Source organism: Prionailurus bengalensis, chromosome C1 (assembly GCF_016509475.1).
Source record: "Prionailurus bengalensis isolate Pbe53 chromosome C1, Fcat_Pben_1.1_paternal_pri, whole genome shotgun sequence".
Classification (NCBI taxonomy): domain Eukaryota; kingdom Metazoa; phylum Chordata; class Mammalia; order Carnivora; family Felidae; genus Prionailurus; species Prionailurus bengalensis.
The window spans coordinates 220,766,679-220,791,073 of NC_057345.1; the positions used below are offsets into that span (position 1 = coordinate 220,766,679).

General features: G+C 57.5%; 1 protein-coding gene across 5 annotated transcripts in view; it reads right to left on the reverse strand.

Annotated features, from left to right (window-relative positions):
* Positions 1-24,395, reverse strand: part of HDAC4 (histone deacetylase 4) — a 254,745-nt gene that overhangs the window by 90,098 nt on the left and 140,252 nt on the right. For all 5 annotated transcript variants that reach the window (XM_043578356.1, XM_043578355.1, XM_043578354.1 and 2 more), the window contains exons 3-4: positions 23,958-24,202; positions 4,952-5,102 (exon numbers count right to left, since the gene is read on the reverse strand). In XM_043578356.1, the coding sequence (XP_043434291.1) occupies positions 4,952-5,102; positions 23,958-24,202 (396 nt within the window). The remainder of the gene's footprint in view (positions 1-4,951; positions 5,103-23,957; positions 24,203-24,395) is intronic.

A 24,395-nucleotide genomic window follows, 5' to 3' on the forward strand; every position in this document is an offset into this window, starting at 1 on the left:
TCACGTACGTTGAAATCTTTGCATTCTAACCGTGTCCTCAATTCCCATCCAACATGCATCGCAAAACGCTTTTTTTGACACTTATGAAATACTTGAGTAAAAATTTTTTTCTTCTCTCTTTTTTAAATTTTAATTTCAATTTTAGTTTACGTAGTGTCATGTTAGTTTCATGTGTAGAATACAGCGATTCCACACTTCCATACGTTACTCTGTGCTCCTCCGGCTTCCTCTTCTTTATTTACTTACTTATCTATCTATTTAGTTTGAGAGAGAGAGAGACAGAGAGAGACAGAGGGAGTGAGCACACGTGGGGAGAGGGGCAGAGGAAGAGAGAATCTTGAGAATCTTAATCCAACCTCAGTGCAGAGCCGGATGCGGAGCTCGATCCCACAACCCTGGGATCACGATTTGCGCCGAAGTCAAGACTCAGGTGCTCGACTGACTGAGCCACCCAGGCGCCCCTAGATTCGTCCACTTAAAACCAAAATTATAGAGTCAATAAAACACATTTGATAAACAAATACCAAATGTCTTTCATTTTTACTTAAAAAAAAATTAATTCCTCTTGGTTATCACGCATCCATCTGACAGGGTTTCCAGAGACGTAATTATGCGCCAGGGTCTGATCTGGCCAATGGGGATAAAGATGTAAATAAAATACAAGAGATGAAGTCCCCTCCCCACAGGGAAGGGGATCTAAGGACCAGGCGATTGGCTCCTTCTTCTCACGCCCCGCTGGGCTCTGAGGAAGCTCCCCTTCGCACGTGGGATACAGAATCACCTTCTGGACCAGGTGCTGGGTCTTTTAACTCCAGCCTCTTGAGCCACTTTTTTTTTTTCCTTTTTAAAATAAAGTGAATGACTTTGCCTCAAACGATGGCACGTTTTCCCCACCCCGGGGCTGTGCTTGTAAATAACAGCGAAAAGAAGCGTAGCTGTATTCGTCCCAGACTGCCCAGAGAACAAAGACTTGCCTTCGATTGATTCTCCCTTTGAATTTGTGTTAAAAGACGGTATGTCTTAGATTCTTAAATGTAGTTAATCTAAGTAAAAGTTCCCTGACGAAAGATCATGTGTTCATGCTGAACGAGATGAAACCTGCCACAAGTTCCAAGAATTCACTGGTCCTTAGAGCTAACAGCATTGACTGCTATCAATAAGCAAAAGAGAACTGCAGAATTATTTAAATTCAAAGTACGGTGAACGCTTATCAATGTGACAAAACTTTAATTAAATATTCAATAGGAAATTCCCTTTTAAAAAAACCCCAAGAAACTAAACAGATGCCTTGCCCTGCATTTTCAAATGCTGACAAACGGGAGACGCCCCAGGCCATTTGCATTTCCCCACAAACGCCCTTTAAGCTGGTGGGAACAAGGCTCTCCTTCATAGGTGCAGGGCTGCCCCCAGTGGCGCGGGGCACGGGGGCCTGCCAGGCCTGCCTTCTCACAAGACCACACTCAGGGCTGCAAAGCCTACACAAGCGAGCCAAATACCCACACTGTACACAGTTTATTATTAATAATAAAACCTGACCACCCAAATCCACAAATTGAAAACCACCAGGGCTGCTGTGAGTGACGAGCGAGGAGGAGGGAAGCAGAGAACATTCCAACGCTCCAGTTGTGGGGGTCGGGGGGGAGATTTAGGAGGTAGAGAAGAAATTGTTTTTGACTTGTAAACAGATCTAAAATGTTTTCCGAAGGCAAATCTTTTCGCATTTTGTGAGGCTTAAGATGTTATTTTTATTGGAAGCTTCTAGTAAACTACTAGGAACCAATTGAGTTGCTTTTTAGCAAAATCTGAAAACCTGGATTTGTTGGTTCGTTGTGGCATACATCAACTAGCCGATGCTTACGGTTTTAACGTCCATCCTTTGATGAACAACAATTACCCTCCTCGAGAGCAAAACGTAAGTCGGATGTACCACTGAGGCCAAAGCAAAGCCGGAGAGAGGAGAAAGGAACAGGCCCCAAGGCAGAGGCCACTGTGTGCGTGCGGCCCCGCCAAGCACACCTGGGCCCCCAGGAGAAGGGCTCCTATATGCGCCAGGTGCTGTCATGTACAGGGCGGCTCTCCCGCATAGAAGGCGGCCCCCAACGACAGGCCATGGAGCCCCTACGACAGATCCCTAACACACAGCAAGCGGACTCACCTAGACTCACGGCCCAACCCCAGCTGCAATGAGAATCATCCAGGGAGTTCTAGAAATGTCAGCGCTGATGCCCACCCTCCCCTCCAGACCAGTGCAGCAGGACATCTGGGGCATTCTCCTGACCTCACATGCCACACCACTCAAAGGTGGTCATGCCCTGGCCACACCTCAGCCAGGAGGGACCCTGGACACAAAGGAGTCCACACACACAATACAGGCAGTGGTTGGGCTGGTGCGGAGGTGGGAACGGAGGACGGTGTCATTGAGCCAGCGGGCTGGGCAGTGACCCGTGAGCGTGGCCGCCTCGCCTGCCCCATCAGCCCACTGCAGATACAAATCTGCCCTCAAAGACCAAGGGCATATGTTGCCGACCCAAATCTGCAATTTATCTTCTCCTGACGGCTTCCTGTCCTCATGCCCGGAGTCTCCATCATGGGCCATCGCGGACCCCATAAGCCATCGTCTTACCCGAATGGTGTGATGTAATGAGGTGTACCATTCAGCTTTAGGGATTACCTTAAAATGCTGGTACAAAAATCAGATCTCACATGTAGTAAAAACTCTTCTGACATGCTTTCTACATCAAAACTCAACCAGACCATTATAATAAAAACACATTAAAGTATATGATTTCAGAAGCAAAATATGCCGTTAGTAACTAACGATCATAAAAGTTGTTACTTTTGTGTATAAAACCAGTTACTAAGAACTTAAAAACAGTTAAGTGGAGAGACAAACTGAACACGAAAGTGATACACTAGCTGCATATTTTAGGAAAAAACCAACAGCCTTTTGGAAAGAGAATATTTATAAAAATGTATATAGAACACAGGTGGGAACGTGTCCTGAACCCAGTGTAGAGAAGACTGATCAGGCCGGCGGAGCAGCGGGAGCCTGTGTTGTTTAAAAGGCGCCACGAGGCAGAGCAGACAGAGCAGAGCACAGGACGGCATGTGGGACACACCACACCAAGGGAGAGCTCGGTGCGGGGATGTCAAGGGAACTACCCAAGTTGAGGAAAAGGGCGAGAACCCACCACAAAAATGAGAAAGACACTTGAACAGGCACTTCTCCCAGGAAAGGAATATACCCCTCTGACAGGAGACATGAAAACGCACCGAGTCTCACCGGTGATCAGACTGTGAGGCTGAAGCCACAGGGGCGACCGCTCGCAGCCAGACTCAGAGTGCTGATGGCAACCAGGGTTGGTGGGGAAGCAGACACGGGAGCTGCCCTACAAGGCTGGAGGAGGCCAGGCCTCACGCAGGAAAGGGGGGGCACGTGCATACCTCGCATTTACCTGTCCGCACCAGGAAACGTGCCCGGGGACATACGTGCCAGCACTGTCTCTAACAGTGTGGGTCAGCAAATACCCAGATACCTACCAACCACAGGCTGGATGAATGTGGTGGGACGCCTGTGAGTGGGGCACAGGCAGCAGCCTGAATCAGTGATCTCCCGCCACACAGGACAGCAAGGACGGACTCCACGAGTGTGATGGTGAGTGACAGAAGCAAAACACGAAATCCTGCGTATTCATGAAGCCACTGACATCAACTTCAAAAGCAGGCAAACCTGCCCTCCGTGTTAGGTGCCAGGGAGGAGTTACTCTGTGGAGGAGGGAGGGGCCCGGATGTGGTTCCCGTCCTGATCCAGATGCTTTGCTGGGAGGTGAGCCTGGGAACAGGGTGTGTGCCTTTTGTATGTATATCACACCCCAGGACAAAAGATCCTTAAATAATTTCAAATAAGAGACTTCACAAGAATCTTTTAATGCGTCTTGTGCTGTCGTGCGTAGGTAGATTAAAGTCCACACGACGGACTGTTACGATGGTTTGTCTGGATGACTGACCATTTTCAGTAGCTGAAGACACTGGTTTTGTGAGGTTTATGTGTGTTCCTGAAGTGTGTGAAGACTAGTATTTTTACTCACGAGCACTGGAAGAGTCAAACACCCTAGAGTCACCACACCAAAACCCGATACAGGAGACAAACGCACACCTTGACTACATCATCACCAGGGAGCAAACAGGCTCGACTCGGCACGGATGTCTCGGGTGGACACAAACAGAGCCTGCGAATATGTCACCCACCGACTCTGCCTTCCAGGTCCCGGGCGCGTCACTGGAAGCAAGTTGCCCAAAGAAAGGGGCACGGACGCACGTGAGGGTTGTGCCCCTTCAGCCACAGTCCCGTGTGTGGGACCCACGAGGCCTCCCAAACACGGGTCCCTCACCGCACCCGCCGGACGTGCTTTCCGCCCTCCGTCTGGCAGGCGGCAGGGGGCCGTGGCTCCTCCCCAAGGGACACGAGGGAAGTCCCCCTAATCTCCCAAAGGGGACCAGCACACGGAATCACCCCCTGGCTAGGATCGAGCCTGGGCCCCTCCTAGGAGGCAACCCCGGTCCTCTGACATGCAAGCACAGGGGTGAACGTTAGGGCCCCGAGAGCACGTGTCGGCACCCACGTCCCCGCTCGGCCCCCGGCGTAGCCCACAAGCCAGGCCTGGCTCTGAGGCGCTCCCACAATGCCTCTAAGAGGAAAGAACTTTGAAACATTTAGGACGGAACCGAACTCACAGGGGAGAGCCGCTCCCCACCTGCCCAGTGCGCTTCAGGACGCTCTCGGCGACCCGGACGAGGTGCTGTGGCAAGGACACGGACGACACCAGCTCCTGCTTGGGCCGCTGCCGCCAGGCCCGGGAGCACGGCAGCCACGGGAAGAGCCATGTCGGGGAGGCCCCGGCGCCCGCCCGGCGTCCGCCCGGCGTCCCCCCGCCCCCCTCCGCACACTCACTCTCTTTGCCTTTCTCCTTGTTCTTGAGCTGCTGCAGCTTCTGCTCCCGGTGCTGCTTCTCCAGCTCCTGCTCCTGGCGGTGCCTCTCCAGCTTCCGCTGGTGCTCCAGAAGCTCCTGCTGGTGCTTCATGGCCAGCAGCTCCTGCTGTTGCTGCGAGCAGAGAAGGAGGAGACAAAGACGGTCAGAGCCTCGCTCCCAGACGGGACAAGACACACACACACACACACACACACACACACCCCCGAAGACCGGCCAAGGCCACAGGTCTCCGCACCGTGTCTCCCGGAGCCAGGCTGTCCTCTGCACGGCCAGCACCCCTAACCGGGGGGGAATTGGCTCGGCCCGGTCCACACAGCAAGCGTGGCTGCCGGAAGCCCCGGATGCCGGCTGACTTTCTACGTGTTAGAAATTATGCAAATAAATGCCCCTGAGCTGCCGGGAGGAAAGAGGAGGCTTGGGTGATGTCGCAAGCCGGGAACGGTGCTTTGAGAATGGCACAGCGGAGGGCGACGCGGAACGGCCCCCCTGGCAGACCACTGGCACCTCCTCGAGTCAGGCCGGCAGGTCCCGGGCTAGCCCGAGCCCCAGAGACACGTCCGCGCCAGGCCTGTGTGACTAGCGCTCGGCGGCCTGCTCCCAACGCCCGGGCTGGACACGCTCCGACGGCCCTCAGAGCCCAACACGCGGGCCAACTGTGCGCACCCGTCGCTGGAGATCCACCCGGCGAGGAGGTAGAATGAGGCAGCGATCCATGAGAAACACAGATGGGCCGGAACAAGCCTCACGAGCGTGCAGGTGCCGACGGGCTCGTGGGGAAAGGGTCGGCCTCAGATTCCACGGATGTGAGGCGGTGGCGGGGGACGCCCCGGGACACGGCGGCAAAGCCCAGGGTCGCGTCCGCGCTAGGCCTGAATCGCTTCGAGTACGCGCCCTCTTTTCTTGTCATCGTCCGTCCTGTTTCTGTGGCCCCTCCTGGGCGGGTGGCCATCCTGCTCTGGTGTGGGACAGGGGTGGGGGCAGCCCCGGAACTTTCCAGCAAGGAAATCTGGCACAAGCGTCCACATCTGAGCCATCAAATGTCTTTCCCGCAGAGGCCGCAGGGAATGGGGAGCAGTGCCACCACTAGGGCCCTCGACCGGCTTCCCGGGCCCCGTTCCCACCATGCTGTCGCCAGAGTAGGGAAATCACCCAGTTTCTGTCACCAACTAGAGCACGTAAATTAAGAAATTAAGAAACCGGGATTTCAGGTTGCTTGGAGCCCTTCTCTATAAAGACGCGAGATGGCACCCGTCGCGTCTGTGACTCTCCCGAGGCGCAAAGCACGTCATACCAAAAATGTTAAAGAAAAAGAACAGTGGTTACAGACATTCGTAAAACGGAAGTCCACACTCCCTCTCTGAGTAAAGCCTGCAGCCCAGGAGGGGGAGTGCCGTGCCGGCCAATGACGAGGACGTTCCGCAGCGCCTCGGACGCAGCTGGCAACAGTGCACGAGGACAGGAACCAACCACCGGCGGGTACGTGGGGAACGTGCGTGCGGAAGCAGGTGCAGGATGCCAGGCCCGTGTGCGCGGCCCAAGGGGCAAGGTGCCGGGCCACACCTTCCCACACGGCTGGCCCCGTGCCAGCCTCCATGAGACACACCCCACGGTGGCCCTGCCCGGGGAGGCGGCCTGATGGCAGAGCCCCACGGGACTGAGCCAGGGCGCGGCTCGCCAGAGGGTCACACACACACACACACACGGCCTCCAGCGATCAGGTGGCATTTCTCACTGCAGGGGACCCACAGCCCCGGTCCACAGTGGCCAGCTCCTACCTTCCACAGTGGGGAGGGGGACCCCTTTGCAGCCAGGGGCACCGGGGTGGACCAGCAGAGGGAGGTGTGAGGTGTGGCTAGGCCTCGAACCAGGAGGGCAGAGGAGGGGTGGGGCGTCCAGACCCCACAGGGCGCACACCTCCCTGCTGCTCCTGGGACTCACGCAGGCCCGGTGTGAGGCAGAAGGGAACTGACGCGGCAGCTGGGAGGGGAGGGCCATGCGAAAGGGGCCACGAGGAAGGGGCCCCGCTCGGTGCCCACCGGTGGGGCCCACGGACACTGATGGGCACCTTGCAGAGCCTCCCTGTGGAAAAAGTTACATTCCAGCCATCTTCAGTGGAGACAGCGAAACTATCAGAAACAAGCACCTTCCCAGCCCTTGCTGCCAGGGGACAGTGTGGAGCACAGACGCCCGGCCTCGGACCCGATCCCCCGCCCCCCTCCACGCTCCTCCACACGCCCCAGGAAGGTCTTTCCGCTGGTGTAGCGCCTGCTGACCCATTCGGATTCGGATGCGGATTCGAGAACCTGCGCGAGGGCCGCACGGCTGCGGGCACAGGTGAACGCCCTCCCCGGGCTGCAGCCGTGTGCCTCCCGTGTGTCCGCAGCCCGGGGGGCGTCCTGGTGCCGCTCAGGCCGGGAAACCAGCGCGGTGGTCTGGTGAACGGCGGATCTTAGAATCTAGGGGGCCCCCTCTCCGGGTATCACCCCCGCCCTCAAGCTGCCCTCGTACAGCCCTGGGTTCCCTTTCAACTGCTCCGTGTTCATCTGATGCGTAAATGAGGAAGGGGCAGAAAGCCACTTAATATAGTCTCAAAATGTTTACTTTGCAGCCAGAACCCAGAAGGAGAGGGAGATCTTTCAACTGTCGTTACAAAAAGACAGAAACAGCCGCACACAGTGGTGATTAAAATTCACAGGGAGACCAAACTCCCAGGAAGCAACACTGCCCTGGGGTTTTCAGGAGGAGCCATTAACAGACACACGCTGGGTTCCCTACGAATGCCCCCCCCCCCCGCAACACTGCAGGGTCTCAGTCCCGCTTGCGTCCCGTCTACAGGTGTTCATTCTGCGTCCCGGGTCAGGCGGAAGGCAGTGACCCGTGTGCCAAGGCCCCTCCAAAAAAGGCGCCGAGAACGAACCAGGCTGGGACGCTCCCCATCCACCCCCCAGTGTCACCACACAGTTCAGGCTTGCCTCCGGAGTTCTGGACGGAGTGACCCTCTGTGCTCCCAGCTTCTGGAAAATGAGGACGGTGGACAAGGTGCGGAACACCTGCTTCACTTTCCCGAGCTGGCTCCCCGCTCCGCGCAGACGGGGCTCCCCGTGCCGCGGGGCCACTCTGTGCCTGCCCGCGGTCAGGCCCTGACGGGAGGCTGCGAGCCGTCCCTCCCTGGGGAAGAACAACGGTGCAGGAGGAAGGCAGCTTATGGCTATGAAAAATAGGACTTGGAAAAATGCCGAGTTTTATGTCACGTAAAATCCACACACGTATTTGCCACTGGTACCTCACCAACATACGTTAAGGTCAGACTATGGGCGGAGGAGAAGTATGGAGAAGGTGGGGGCTTTTTTTGTTTTTTGCTTTTTTTTTATTTTTTATTTTTTTATTTTTTTATTTTTTTTCAACGTTTATTTATTTTTGGGACAGAGAGAGACAGAGCATGAACGGGGGAGGGGCAGAGAGAGAGGGAGACACAGAATCGGAAACAGGCTCCAGGCTCCGAGCCATCAGCCCAGAGCCTGACGCGGGGCTCGAACTCCTGGACCGCGAGATCGTGACCTGGCTGAAGTCGGACGCTTAACCGACTGCGCCACCCAGGCACCCCATGTCTTTTGCTTTTTTTGTAGATTGAAACTCTTCTGAGCAATTCAAAGATATCTACTACCTAATTTTTCTAAGGGAAAAACCCGATAATAACAGATACCATTACTCCAACCAGAGTTTAACACCGAATTTACGCGTGAGCCAACACCGAGTGCGGGGTAAGATACTGGATCTCTATCTAGGGTTCAGTTTTCTTCGACTCTGATTTTGGAGTTTAATTACCAACGTTGAAGTGGAAACCCAGGCGCCAGGCTGAAGGGCAGAAGTGGGCCAGGCACTCAAGCACCATCCCTGCCGAGGGGCGAGCGCTCCCCGGGCCCCAACGAGCGAGTCCCGACACGCTCAGAGTGCCTATCTCCAGGCCAGGTCACACGCTGCAGCAGCCAGGCTCGATGGGACCACATCATACCCCCTCTTGTCATTAACATGGGGACTGCTCACAGTGCGGGTCAAACCCCAATCTCTCGGGCCCCGGGTTCTGCAAAATACTTAATGCCGAGGCCGCGCCGTCTAAGCAGCCAAGTTCCCTGGGGCCTGAAGTGCCCTGTGCCACAGGTGCTTCCCAGACCAAGAACGAACAGTGGGCTTCTTTTTGAGGTCGAGGATAGCCTCCTGATTAAAAAAATTTTTTTTAATGTTTATTTATTTTTGAGAGAGACAGAGACAGAATGCGAGTGGGTTAGGGGCAGAGAGAGAGGGACACACAGAAGCAGAAGCAGGCTCCAGGCTCTGAGCTGTCAGCACAGAGCCCGGCGCGGGGCTTGAACTCTCGAGCTGTGAGATCAGGACCTGAGCTGAAGTCGGATGCTCAACCGACTGAGCCCCCCCAGGCGCCCTAGCCTCCTGATTTTAAACGTACTGTAGACTCAGGCAGCAAATGTGAAAATTAAAACAGTAAGGAAACTGCCCCAACCCTCCCTCTCAGAAGACACGGACTGGATGTCCCGGGGGTCCTTCAGGCCAATCACACGGCGAAATCCTGGCTTCAAACAAAAACCAACCAACCAGCCAACCACCCAGGAGCATCCTCCCATCTCCCTGAGGCTAACTGGCCTCAACAGAAATATTCTTAAGTTGGACTTTTATTAGCCACTAAGGGTCCAACGTGCTTTGTGCAAGGCGGCCCCCATCAGTATGCCAGGCCCGCGGCGAAGGGTGGGGGGGGGGACATGCGGGGACCCGCCAGCCAGCCTCAGCCCCGTGTCTGCTCCCGGGGCTCTTTTCACGGCGCTCAGCACGACCCCGAGCACAGGTGACAGTTGCCTCCCCTTCTGTTTCTCTTCCTCCTTTGCCGGTGGCCCAGGCTGGTGATGTGCCCCAAACACAGGACAACCAGGCCAGCAGGAGAGGAAGGAAGAGGGACCAGGTTCCACGCACGGACGGCTGGGGCCCGGGGCCGGGACTCAGGTGGGCACGTCCACACCGAGCACACGAGGCTGGCCTGGGCCTGCTCTTCGCCCTGAGCGAGTCCCTTGGAACTTCCTCAGGGACAGATACTTTCAAAAGGAAGGGGACAGGGAGGGTGCAGGCCCGCGGGCGCCTCTCCCCAGCGCCCCCTGCAGGAAGCCTGCCTGTCCCCACGGCCTGGTACCTGCCAGCACTTAACAGGAGGACAGACGGACACGAGTAACTGCCTTTGCCACCTACTTCCCAGTATAACTTAGAACAGGCTAAACTGAAAATAAAACACAGACCTTAAACGCCTCTTCAACACTGTAAAAGCCTGGTGTGCTCAGTGCCACAGAAGGGCCCAGTAAGAAATGCCAGACCGCAAGGCCCAGGCCCATTTCCATCTAGAACCAGAACTGGGCCCGGTATGAAATGCCAGACCGCAAGGCCGTTTCCACGTGGAAGCAGGGCCGGGCCCGGGGCTTGTTGTGTCGACTCTTCGAGATGCTCCGGGGCCTTCTCAGGCATCATCCCTGGGGCGAGCACAGGGCAGGCCCCGTGACCCTCACCCGCAGAACGCGACGTGTGACCGAGAGCAAGAGAAAGAGTGTGTCCCCTCCCACCTCGGGGTCTGGGGGCTGACCTCCAGGAACACGTCCTGTTCGGCCGTGGGTCTGAGTGAGCATCTGGGGCCAAAGTGTCGTTCCCCACGGCGTCCTCACAAAATGGGGCCATTTCCAGCTTTAGCTCACTGGGTTTCCCGGTTCCAATCAAAAGGGCGCGTTCCGTAAGTTCAAAACCATTCTTCCCTCTTGCCTCGTGGCACAACCAGCAGTGGTCAAAAGCACCCACGAGGGTACCACCGCCCTCCAGTACCACGAGGAGGGTCTGCCTCAGACACCCGGCGCTGGGGCACAGCGGGCCCCCCAGAGGCTGCGCACCCAGGCCGAGGGGAGCAGGGGGCGGTGAGGGCAGGGTCAGTCGAGCCCGGCGGCCCGCACCCCTTCCGCCCTCGCCCATCACGTCTCTGCTGCTGGAACTCTGGGCTCTTCGTCAAGGCTTGACCTCAGAAGCTGCCTCACGGTGAGGCCTACGCCTTACCCCACCGGAGGCGACCCTGGCTCCTTCCTGTCCAGGGCTTCTGCCCGAGACACTTGCCATGAGGGCTCTGGGCTGTGTAGAGGTCAGACTGTGTCTGCCCCCTGGCCCCTTGGCTGCTGCAGGCCCACCATCCTGGGCAGGAGAGCGAGCCTGGGGGAGTCGCGGACCAGATCACGTTGAGGAGGGAGAGCTCCTCAGACAGGGGAGGGGGGAGGGTGCACGCAAGCCTCCTGTGCACAGCGCGGGAGCCTCTTTTCTCCGTAGGACAGAAGCTCCTACAGCTGCCTCCGGGAGTGCACGGCAGGGTCCACCCTTCCACAAACCCAGGTAGCCACACTCTAGAAGGCACGATCACAGGGGCTGCTGTGTAAAGCGCGATGGTCTCATGTGCCACAAATGCCCGGCAGCAAAGGAAAAGCAGGGGCGTCGCCAGGAGCCCTCGGAGCAGCAGGTCAGGCAAGGCCGTCCGTTTGCCCGTAATGACCGCCTAGAAGCCAGAGCGGCCGCCTCACAAGCGGTTCCCTCCGTAAACACGCTACCCAGGTGCAGACAGGTGCGGGGATGACGCAGGACTTTGGCCAGCAGGCAGGCTGAGCTTTCCTAGGAACCGGCCTGCAACAACCCGGAGTGTCCTGCTGGCTCATTAGCGGCTGCCTCAGGTGACCTGGAAGCCCCGGCCTGGGGCAGCCACCGGGACAGGTAATAATGAGAGTAAACATCAGGGCTGGGCTGCGAGGGCCAGAAAGCCAGGCTTCCTTCCCATCTTATCCCTCTGCCTGCAAGGCGAGGACTCACACTGTCAGCTGAATGGCTCTAGAACTCTCCTACCCGTGCAAACAGCACAGATCACACCGACAGATCTTACATCTCCACGCGCGCGCGCGCACACACACACACACACACACACACACACACAGTTCAGCCTTGCTAGGAAAAAAGCACATGTGTGGGGATAATTTTTATTTTTCTCCTGCTAGACTTTTTCTCCTGGCCTTTGAGGCCAGGAAGCGAGAGGCCTCTGCACCTTTGCAGGGAGCACAGGTATCCCCTCCTTCTGAAAAGTTTGCGCTATGTCACTGGGCTTTTGCGAAAGACCTCCGTTAGGGCCTGTTTTCAAAGAAACGTGAAGAAGATTTTCACTTTCTTGAAACAAGGAGAAGGGAGCAGATACGTGAACAGCATTGGTTCTGCTGCGAGCCGGTCCAGGGGCAGCACACACACCCGGGGCGGCAGGAGGGGCTCCGCCGAGCCCTGCCCGGGAACCGCCCTCCGTCTCCCCGCCCCGCCGCCAGAGCTCTGAACCGTGTCTGCGAGCATCTGGGCTTGATCTCGATTGATTTTGTGCATCTGCTAGCAACACGTGCCCTAAGTACCAGAAAAGCCTAAGAGGCGATTTTCTCGATGTGGACACACTCAAAAAGGTTTTCATATAAATTAGTGGTGATTCTTCTTTGTGTTATGCCACTTTGGCTCACGAAAGTCTTCATAATATAGGTATGTACTGGGGACCAGCGTACTCCAGGTATGTGCTGGGGGGGGGGCAATCCTACACTGGGGGCCTCCCCACACCTGCCCCTGCTGATACTCACTAGACCCTCTAAACACACAGGTTTATATGCTCCCTCTTCATACCCTTCCCAGAGGCATTAGGGCCAAAATGCAAGAGGGAAGCTTCCAGAAGCATGGAGTGCCACTAGCAGCTGCCACAAGCTGGCCCTGGGTTCCCTTGAACTGACATCACTTGGAAAGGAGAAAAATGACCCCAGCCTGGATAGAGGGGTCCCCAGCCAACACCTCCTTCAGTCCGTTAACCAGGCACTCCTCGGGGATGTGGGGATCCCCCGCAGCGGCAGTCTGTTAGGGGTCTGGTCCAGTTTGCTGCCCCAGTTCGGTCTGTCTTTCTTATCGGAAACACAACAGAATGACCGGTGGTTAAATCGGAAGTCAGCAACTTCTGGGTTCATATTTAACTCTCGGTTTACCTACCAAGATCAGTCCCCAAAGGTGCGCACTCTTAGAAAAGCCCAAGGACGGACCGTGGCTCAGTCTCCGGAACGCTTGCAAACGTTAGCAAACCGAACAGAGTTCATCTTATTTTCCCACCCTAACAGTATTATCCGGCATGCGGTACAGAACATTCTTGCAAGTACACGGCGGGCTTGACTTTCATCCGCTCGAGTACTTATGTACACACATGTTAAGTCAGCAACGTAACGAAGACACCACGGTCCGAGTTTGGGGGACCCCCAGTGCCAGTGTGGGGCTGGCCACGGGAAGAGACAGTGGCAGTGGTGGTCCGCACTTGTGCCGGTGTGAGCACATCAGGGGTGCAGACGCAGGGGTCTGGACACAGCCACGCGGCAGCGACCTCGCCTGCCGGACCGCCCTGCCTATTTTAGCTACTTTGCTAGCAGCACACAACTCTGAGCGCCCGGGCCCTTGAACTCTACCGTTAAACCCACGCGGAGAACAGCTGCTCCGGACAAACACTGCATGATGTTATCACAGGAGGTACCAGGAGAGTCCGGTTCACGGAGCAGAAGGGTGGCCCCCGGGCTAGGGGAGGGCACGGGGAGTCGGTGTTTCATGGGGACAGCGTTTCTGTGTGGGGAGACGAGAACGTCCCGGGAATGGGCGGTGCTCACGGTCGCACGACCACGTGATTGTGCTTAAGGCCACTGAGTGGCAAAACAAACACAGATAAAGCTGTAAATTTTGTGCTCTTGTGTATCTTCCCGAAATACGAAATACAAAAGTGAGTCGGGTTTAGTGGTCCCTCTAAGAGTTCAACGGAGGGCTACACGTGACTCGGCAAGCCCGACCCCAGGTACCCACCCCAGAGAGGTGAGCGCAGATGCTCAAACAGCAACGCCACGCACGGCCACCGAAGAGGCGGAAACAGCCCAAGCGTAGATCAGCTGATGAACAGACAAAACACAAGGGAATATCGCGCAGCCTGAAAAGGGAAGGAAGCTCTAACACAGCTGCACCGTGGATGAGACCTGAGAGTCTTACGCTGAGGGAAGGGGCCACGTAGCGCGTGACGACCCGTACGCGGCATATCCCGAGCGGGCGAACTCTGACGGACAGAAAGTAGATCGGTCTGCCGGGGCTGTGGCCAGGGGAGACGGGGAGTGCCTGCTTCAGGGCTTCTTTTTGGGGCGACAAAAATATTTTGGAACTAGATCGTGGCCAAGGTTGTACGGTATTGTAAATGTATAAATTATACACTTTAAAATGGCCAATGATAACCTAGGATATGTGAATTTTACCACCATGAAAAAATGAATGAGGAAGAAACTAAGTATTTTCTATTAAAGCAAAGGAAAGAAGCGGGGCGCCTCAGTGGCTCAGTCGGTTAAGCGCCCGACTTCGGCTCAGGTCATGATCTCACGGCTCAGGAGTTCGAGCTCCGCGTCGGGCTCTGTGCCGCCAGCTTGGAGCCTGGAGCCTGCTTCGGATTCTGTGTCTCTCTCTCTCGGCCCCTCCCCGCTCATGCTTTGTGTCTCTCTGTCTCTCAATATTAATAAACATTTAAAAAGTTTTAAAGAAAATAAAGACAAGGAAAAACGCGAACAGACACTCGCCACGGGGAAGTGTCCCTCTCCCTGCTGGCTCTGCCAGGTGAGCGCGTGGCCGCTGCCTGCCCCGCCCTCAGACGTGCTCGCGGCCGCTCAGCAGAAGCGGGCAGTTACCGCAGACGCAGCACAGGAAGGCTGGGTGACCCCAGGCAGAGCCTCGGTTCTGGATCGCGCGCTCCATCCTGTCTGACACCCTGAACTGGCAGAGGCGGTGGAAAAGCCCCTCTGTGATGGAGATGACCAAGATCCTCATTAGGAAACTATAAAATAGCTCAAAGACGATTTAATCCAACAACAGAAGAAGGCCAGGGTCTCTCCACACAGGATCCAGGAACACCTCTGCCCTTAGAGCGCCCGCCACCTGCTCACGGAGCCAGCCAGTGGGGGTGCCTGACTCAACAGCACAGGGCAAGTGGTGACATGGCCCGGAGACGGAGCCCCAGAGCAATCCTGAAGGAGACCGCGGCATGGAGGAGGAGGGTCCTGCCTTCCCTGCTGCTCCCGCAAGCCACGAGCCCAGGACCCCCACCGTGTGCTGCCATGGAGTGGGTCGGGTCGCTACGTGATCACGGAAGTTTTAGTCAACGCAGCTCAAGAAAAAAAGGAAAAGACAAGTATTATTTGCGGACGACGTTATCGTCTACCGGGAGCACGTGAGATAACCCATTACACATTTACTAGGACTAACGAGAAAACTGAACGCACTTCGGGAAATCTGGAGCTTTTCTACGCACTGACGGTAAGTAGCCAGGCAGTAAATAAAGGGAAGCAACACACTCCGTTCTGATAACACAATCTATAAAATACCCCCAATAAATACAGAAACCGTAAGCCTTGCACGAGAAAAAACAAAACAAGGCTTTCCGCCAGGACAGAAGAAGCCTCACATCATCAGAGGGTGACGTGCACTCCTGGGTTAGGAATTCAACGCTGGGGACTTACTACAGGACGTCCTGCTAATTTACTGGCCCGCTGCACCTTCAAAGCAGGTGTCCAGGGGAGACCCCGTGAGAAAAGGCGCTGAATCCACGTGCAGAACAAACGTGTGGACCAGGAGGGTGGCGGATGGCGCCACGCAAGGCTCCCGGTGAGAGCTGTGTCGGGTCGGCACAGGGCGGGGGGTGGGGGGGGGAGGCTGGAGGCGGTCTGCCAAACAAACACGCGCTTGTCATAGGGGCGAGGCGCCAGTTCAATGGTTCAGAGAAACGCCTGGTTCACGAAGAAGGACAGCCAAATGACAACAGATGAGGGACACTGAAACAACGCCCTTAATTTACGAAGGGTACCATATACCAAAAAGAAAGAGCACGGCAAGACAAAAACAGCAAAGGACAATTAGTACAGAATAACGAAACGAGTTAATAAACATATAGCAATACAGTTACCCCCCATCGAGGAAGCAGACAGGGTGTGAGACAGAACGGAAACGTACCGTGAACAAGTACAGCCCAGTGCATCACGCTGCCGGGGGTCCGTCGTGCCCGCCCCCCCCGCCGGGAGGCAGTGTCACTGCGTGGCCCGGCCTCCCCGTGGGTGGGAGAGAGGCCGGGCAGGAGTGAGGGTGCCAGCAAGCCCCCAGCATGGGCACCACCCTCCAGGACGGGCCAGCAAATGCTCCCTGTCCTGGTTCACGCTGCTTTAATATTTCGCCGATCGAAGAATCGTGTGGGTGTGGGTGCGAAAGACCCAGACAGACAGACGGACCCACATTCACTCAGGACTGGAACAGGTTTGGGAGGAAGAACTCGGCAATAGGTAACGAGAAGTAGAGACAGGTACTTACCTTGGGTCGGCAACAGCATTTCTGTTGTCTAGACGGAGGCACGAGCACAACTCACAGAAGACGACAGGGACACGCTTCAGGTGGGACAGCTTTCCCAGCTCGCAGCGCTGGAGTAACATTTTCCTCTCTGTAATCTCCAGTTAATCGATAATTAACATCAGCGACTTACACGATCAGAGAGAGAGGCTTTTTACGTGGAAACATTCCCTGTGAAAACGGCGGCGTCCGCACGCGAACACAGCCCCCCCCCCCCCCCCCCCGCTTCTCTCCCACACACGGGCACAGGGGCCCCGGGGCGCAGGCCTTCCTCTCCTCCCAGGGACGCTTGGGCCCCGGGGCCAGTCGGCGGCTGCTCCTGGGGCACAGAGGGTTGTCCGCTCGGTGGGCCACACAGGAGGGTCTACGGGGACGTGTCCCCAACACAGCAGACGGTGACCGCCACTGGGGAACCGAGACGGTGGCCCCGGTACCAGTGTCAACCCCGCCCCATTCGTGCTCACAGCGTTCCCATCAGTGAGGCTGAAGGCCAGGCTCCCGATACAAAAAAGCGTCTGTGCAAAACGTGGGGAAAAATACGTTTATAAAAATACCACTGCCCATGGATGGCGGTGAAGGGACCCACGCCGAATCCGGAACCACGGCCAACACAGGGGGGCCCACAGCCCTGCCGCTTCTCCTCTTCTCGGTGCTCCTGACTCAGGGAGTTCGGCGCCCTCTGAACGGGGCAGGGCCTCCTGGAGAAGATCATGGCATTTCTGGCCCCTATTCGTTGCATGCCCCCAACATCCGTTCCCTGGGGTAGATTTCCAGGTGAATCCTCACTTTGGCCTCAAGACTTGCCCTGGCCAGCAGGCAACGGCATCTTGGACTCCGGCAGAGGCTTAAAACACGCCGTCTTCTTGTGAGCTCGGAACGCTGAGACCAGCAAATGATCCGCGAACGTCCTGCCAACCGCCAGGCCACACAGTGAGGCCATTCCAGGTCAGCCGGCCACCAGCCGGCCAGAGCCGGTCACAGAAGCATGAGAGCAAGCCCACACCTGCAGCACCCCCCCCAACGCCGCTCTGCAAACCGGACAGAGGCTGTGCCAAACGCCGGACTTGGGTGGTTTGCTACGGGGTGAAAGCAAAGACACCCCACGACACGGTCTTTGCAGCCCCTCTGAAATGGCGGCCGTCGCCTCTCAAGCACGAAGGGCCTTGCGCCGGCTTAGACGATGCAACTGTTGTCCTTTCTGCATAAAATGAGTATTTCCATCGTCGGTCCTGAGCTAAAGATGTGCCCAATTCAGACCGCAGACACCTTCAGACGTGGAAATCGTGTGCCCGCTTTGTTAACACTTAAAACCAGGGTCGGGCTCCGTGAGCGTGATCACCAGCGGTCGCCCACAGTGAGAACTCACACGCGTCCACGCTGCAGGACGGGATCTGAATCGGGGTCACGGAAACGAGGCCAACAACGGGAAGGGCGGAAGAGCCAGGAGCTGAGCCCAAGGGCCCGTGGTCACTGCGTGGTGTGTATGCAGCCACAGACACAAGAACGGAGACCCGGGATAGTTCTCGAATCAGAGCGTGGCCTGAGTGCTTGGAGGCGCCCGCGGTGGCAGCGTCTGCACGTGCTGAGGGACGGAGGGCAAGAGAGCCACGTCATTTCCGCAAGGGGGACCTCACCACGTGGGATCTTCAATGGAAGGACAGAGCTGGCCGGGGAGAGATGGGGAGCACACCTGACCAGAACCAACCTGAGGCCTGGGAATCCCAGCGGCAGGCGGGGCCAGCCAGCTCTACTGGTTAGCGCGATGCTACTTTTCAACTTGAGGCATCGGAAACGTGTGTTTCTCGGACAAAATTTTTACAAATTAAAGTAACGCAACTAACCCCCAAGCGGCAGATTTAGACAATGGTCTTTTCATCACATATGCGACCCCGGCTGATGAAATGGTTAAGAATCTTCCAACGGGGCGCCTGGGGGGCTCAGTCGGTTGACCATCTGACTTCAGCTCAGGTCACGATCTCGCGGTCCGTGAGTTCGAGCCCCTTGTCGGGCTCTGTGCCGACAGCTCGGAGCCTGGAGCCTGCTTCGGATTCCGTCTCCCTCTCTCTCTCTGCCCCTCCCCTGCTCATGCTCTGTCTCTCTCCCTCTCAAAAATAAATAAGAACATTAAAAAAAAAAAAAAAAAAGAATCTTCCGGGCGTAAACACTGGCCCCACGGAAGCTTGCTCTCTCCTCTGCCTCGGTTATGCCGCTCACCTGGGACCCTCTTCGGGAGAGAACTCACTGTTCAGCACAGAAGGAGGGGGCACGGGACACAGTACCCGAATCAGCCACAACCGGCAAGAAATCGCATTAAGTACAGAGTGCTACGCTGACGGCCGAAACCTCATGAAAGACCTCATTTGCCCAGAGCTAGCAATTTAAGTTACATTTTAAACATTATTCCCTTTTTAATTATAAAATCCTATTCAAATTCACTGATGACTTAATGACACTAATTAGATTGTGTGTTGAAGAAATCTGTCTGACAAACTTCACTGCCGAATGTCACCAACAATATGAAGGCTCATGAAGAGAGTTTAAATCATCCAAATAAAAGCCAACTGATGTAATGATTCAATTACAGAGGTTAAACAGCTTTTATGATCTCCATTTTACATAAAAAACTAAAACACATGATTAAAATGCAGAGAACATATAAACTTGAGATTCTCCCTGTGCTTTTGAGAACCGGGCCCAGAGCCACATTTGTGAGAGCCACGTTCGTGGGGGGGGGGGGGCAGGTTTGTGAAAGCCACATCTGTGGGGGGCCACATCTATGGGGGGGACGACATCTGTGAGAGCCAAGTCTGTGGGGGTCACATATATGGGGGGGCTCACATTTGTGAAAGCCCCGTCTGTGAGGGGGGCACATTTATGAGAGCCACATGTATGAAGGCCACATCTATGAGGGGACCACATTTGAACTGCCATGTCTGCGGAGGCCATGTCTGTGAGAGCCACATTTGTGGGGTGGCACATTAGTGAGAACCACATCTGTGGGGGCCACATCTATGGAGGGGGCCCACATTTGTGACAGCCACGTCCATGCGGGCCACGTCTGTGAGAGCCACAGGGAGGCCCACATCTGTGAGAGCCATGTCTATGGGGGGGCACATTTGTGAAAACCACATTTATGTGGAGGCCACATCCAAGGGGGTGCACATCTTTTAGAGCCACATCTGTGGGGGGCCACATTCAAAAAAATTTTTTTTAATGTTTATTTATTTTCGAGAGTGTGAAAAATCATAAGCAGGGGAGGGGCAGAGAGAGAGGGAGACACAGAATCCGAAGCAGGCTCCGGGCTCCGAGCTGTCAGCACAGAGGCCGACATGGGGCTCGAACTCACGAGCTGTGAGATCATGACCTGAGCTGAAGTCAGACACTTAACCGACTGAACCACCCAGGAGCCCTGTGGCAATCACATTTTTGAGAGCCACACTATGGAGGTCACATGTATGGGGGGGGGGGCGGAGTGCACACTTGTGACAGGCATGCCTATAGAGGCCACATCTATGAGAGCCACGTCTGTGGGGGAGCACATCTGTGAGAACCGCATGTGGGGGGGCACGTCTATTTGCGAGAGCTACGTCTGTAGGGGGGCACATCTATGGAGGGGGCCCACGTGCGTGACAGCCACATCTGTAGGGGCCACATCTGTGGGGGACCCACATCTATGAGAGCCGTGTCTTTGGGGGCCACATCTGTATGGGGGACATTTACGAGAGCCACGCCTATAAAGGCCACACCTGTGGGGAGACCACATCTGAACTGCCATGTCTGTGGAGGCCGTGTCTGTGAGAGCCACATCTGTGGGGGCCACATCTATGGGGAGGCACATGTGTGACAGCCACACCTGACATCTGTGGGGGCCACATCTGTGGGGGGGGGTCCCACATCTGTGAGAGCCACGTCTGTGGGGGGTCGTGTCTGTGAGAGCCATGTCCGTGGGGCTCCCGGCACCTCTTAGAGCATCTGGCCCTGTGGGTGAGGAGAGTTCTCAGGGGCACACCTGGCACGTGGAGCAGCCTGATGGCCAGGGGTCCCCGCACAGACTATGTGGCACCCGGGGGGGTGGGGGTGGTCGGCACAGATTATGTGGCACTGGGGGGGGAGGTCCCCGCACAGACTCTGTGGAACCAGGGGGCGTGTCAATGCATAGGTTATGTGGCACGAGGGGGCCCCGGCACAGGCTCTGCGACACCAGGGGTGGGGGTGGGTCCCGCGCAGGCTCTGTGGTAGCTGCTCTGGAGCTCGCGGGCGCCGATGTGAGGACTCAGGAGGGAGACTCCTTCACCTCCAAAGCAGTGACAAAAAGCCCTAGAACTCCAGGTGGGGACAGGGGGTCAGGGAGGGCAAGCCAGACCTGCCCCCTCCCGGAGGCGGAGGCCCCAGGCATGCGGGCAGCCCAGTTCCGCCCCAAGGTGACAGCACCGACGGTCCCGGAGTTCCCTCCTCTTGCTTCCTCTTGCTTCCCGACGACCCCTCTCCCGCACGGGCCTTGTTTCTTCTCAGCCACTTGTTATTCTCGGTTTCTCATCTTCCGGCCACAGCTACAAATTCAGCTGACACGTGGTCTTCCTTGGCGTCGCGGACACAGAAGGCCACCCCCGCGGGTCCGCGGGCAGCGCAGGCCCCCGTCACATGCACGCAGGGCCCCGGGGGGTCAGGGTGGACGCGGCTCCCGAGCTCCTTCCCCAGCCAGGCGCCGGGCGTGGCCGCAAACCGCGTCACCAGGGGACAGAGGACCTTCCGGGACACACGGCGCTCTGGCCTTGAAAGGCGAGGGGCGGCGACGGGGCCCGCCGGCCTCCGGGTACGAGGGACCCGCCTGGAAGGACGGGGGAAGGCAGACTAGTGACCCGCCAGATGCCAAGACGGGGTGACAACGCAGGTGGCCGAGCCCAGGCCGCCACAGAGCGGGGGGGACCCGGGCTTGGCGGGGCTGGAGGCACATGCCAGACGCAGGACAGCCAAGAGTCTGCCTTTGGGACTCCCAGAAAGGGGAGGCTCTAGCCTCACGGACAAGACAAACGGCCCGCTGAGGGGCTCTTCTCATTTCCCCCCACGCCGCGGAAGACCACCCTACGGGCCGCAGGGGGTCACCGGGAAGAGCGGCAACTCGTGATTTCCCGCTGGCAAGCAACCGCTTCCCGAGGCCACCCTCACAGACCTGGACCCCAGGGGCACGTCGCCGCACCCAGATCCCGCCGCTCGCCCACCCACCACGCAGAACAGCGGCCACCAGCAGGCGCACGCGTGGGGTCAGCCAGGGGCGGGGCGCCTGTTCCGTGGGCCCCCGAACCGCACACCCGAGGACACCTGTCAGAAGCGGCCGTCACGACGGCTGCGGGTGGCCGAGGGCACGGAGGGCAGCGACCCCTCCGCTCCGCGGGACCCCCAGGCCGCCTAGAATGCTACAGTCCAGACGACGGGGCCGGGACTCCTACAGCTCAGGGAACCGTCCGGCCTTGGTTGATCGGGCGCTGACCCCGGGGGGCCGGCCGCCTCAGGGCGAGAGCGGCAGGCGCGGCGACAGCAAACCCAAACTCCCAGAAGCGAAGCCGCGTCACAGCTCCCAAGACCCCGGGCCTGCCACGCAGCTCTGCAGCCCGGCCTGGCCCCACGAGGCCCGAGGACACAGCCTTCGCGACGCGCCTCCAGTGGTGCTCACGCATCTGTGATGCGGCCCACCGAGCCACGTGACACCACTGGGCGGCCTCACCCCGCGGTCCCGCCGGCACGGGTACACAGAGAGCGAGGCCACGGGCCCCGGCACAGTCACGTCTCCCTCACCCCATCGACAGCGGCCATTCAATGGATACTTCGAACGGTATTCTACGGGTACGGGAGGGGTGGCTGAGACCCTGTGACGGAAGAAACTACCGGCCGGAAGCAGGAGGAGACAGACCCGCCAACGATTCCGCGTGGCCCCCGTGGCACACACCGCCCAGGGGCCGGCTGGAGCCTGACAAAGCCAAGCCTAGGGCTGAGCGCTGTCGCCCACGGGCCGTGCGCGTCTCCATGGAAAGGGTGTCTCGGGGGCATCCGGTAGCACAGGGTGAGGGCTCTCAGTTCCCCCCAGCTGTGCTGTCCCGCACAGTAGCCACGGACCACGCGTGGCCCCGGAGCGCTGGAAATGCAGCCGGTCCACACGGAGACGCGCTCCGTGCGTAGCATCCACGATGGTGTCCCGAGATGCGTATAAACAAAACCTTTAACACGTTACACGTTGAAGAACAGTTTGGAAACGGGAGGTTATTTAAGACACACTCACATTCCCCTTCCGGTAGCCAGGCTCCCAACGGTACTCCCGGATCCCTGCCTCCTGCTACTCACCCCTTGTCTGGGCCCCTCCCAGGATGCACCAGGGCTGCATGCGACCAGTGGAATAAGGCAGGACAGGGGCTGCGTCACTTCCCAGACGGCCGCAGGAGGCACTGGGGCTTGCACCTCGGACCTGGCGTTCTGGTCTCTCGGGGTGCTCACCGTGGGAGGCTCTGCTGGTGACGAGCCCTGAGCCTCCCGTCCACACCCACGTGAGTGAGCCCGGAAGAGGGTCTCACGGCCCTGGCCTTGTGAGGGACCCCAAGTCACAACCCCAAGCTGGGCTGCCCCTCATTCCTGACCACGGAAACCATGAGCTAAGGCACATTTGTTGCTTTAAATCGCCGAGGTTAGGGTGTTCTGTCACACAGAACAGATGAATTCCACAACCTGGGGGTTTCTGTTTCGTTTCAGGCTGGCTACCGGGAAAGGTAAGATTCTCTCTCGCTTTTAATCTGCCCTGTTTGTATCTCCCGGACGGTGCTTCTCTCCGTGGTGCTAAATACAGCGGAGCCTATTATGGTCACAGCTGTCACAAGTGATCTGTCCACGATGTAGCACAGCTTTGCTACTGGTTACTAACACGTGGCTCTTTCCAACGTATTTAATTTTAACCCTGGGCTCAGGATGAATATTTACAGAGACTGACTACAGTAAGTAAGGAAGGAGATAAATCTGCTAGTTCTTTCTTATTAAATGCAAATGAAAAGAAAATAGTGCCATATTTTTCCAATTCTAAAGGATCAATGGGGACAACTGAGAAAAGACCAGTCCCAAGAAGGAAACGCAAAGGATTTATAAACGCGCCACCCAGAGGCGGTCACCCGTCCATCAAGATTCTGGCGTTTCTTCTCGCTGGTAATTTTTCTACTTGGGGACGCGTTATCTTGTGGGATGAAATGAAACGTCAAGCGCGTCCCTGAAGCCCGCTCCTGCCCTGGGCCTCGGTGCCTTTCCCACAGCGCGCTGCACGCCCCACAGTCAGCCCGACCGGCGGGCCTCCGGCAGGTTGGGGTCAGCACAGGAAGGCGCGTCCTGTGCGTCATCGCGGCGTCCGGCCGGTGCGCACGCGCCCCGCCGCCCCCCTCCCGAGGAGCCCGGCGCGGGGAGGCCCCCGCAGGTGCGCACGCGCCCCGCCGCCCCGCTTACTTTGATGTGCTCGTGCAGCTGGGCCTCGTGCTGCCGGGAGAGCTGCTCGTGCTGCCTCTGGAACTCGGCAATGAGGATCTGCCTCTGGAGCTGCTGCTTCTGCTTGAGGGCCAGCAGTTCCTGCTGCAGCTGCTGCTCCCGGAGGGTGGGCTCCGCCACGGGCAGCGCGAACTGGTGGTCCAGGCGGAGGTCCATGGGCACCGCCGGGGGCGCGACCTGCAAAGGCAGCGCGGAGGCCACATCCACTGCGGGAGAGAGCACAGCACAGAGGCGCCGGTCACTGCCGCGGCACGGCGTCCCCGGGCCCCTCCCCGCCCCCTGCCCGATGCCCAGGGGCGCCCCTGGGCTAAAGCACGCTGCCCCGCCCCCTCCCCCTCCCCCCCCCCCCCTTGCCTGACCGGCTCAAAATGCGGGGCTCGGGAAGCCTTTGCGGCCTTC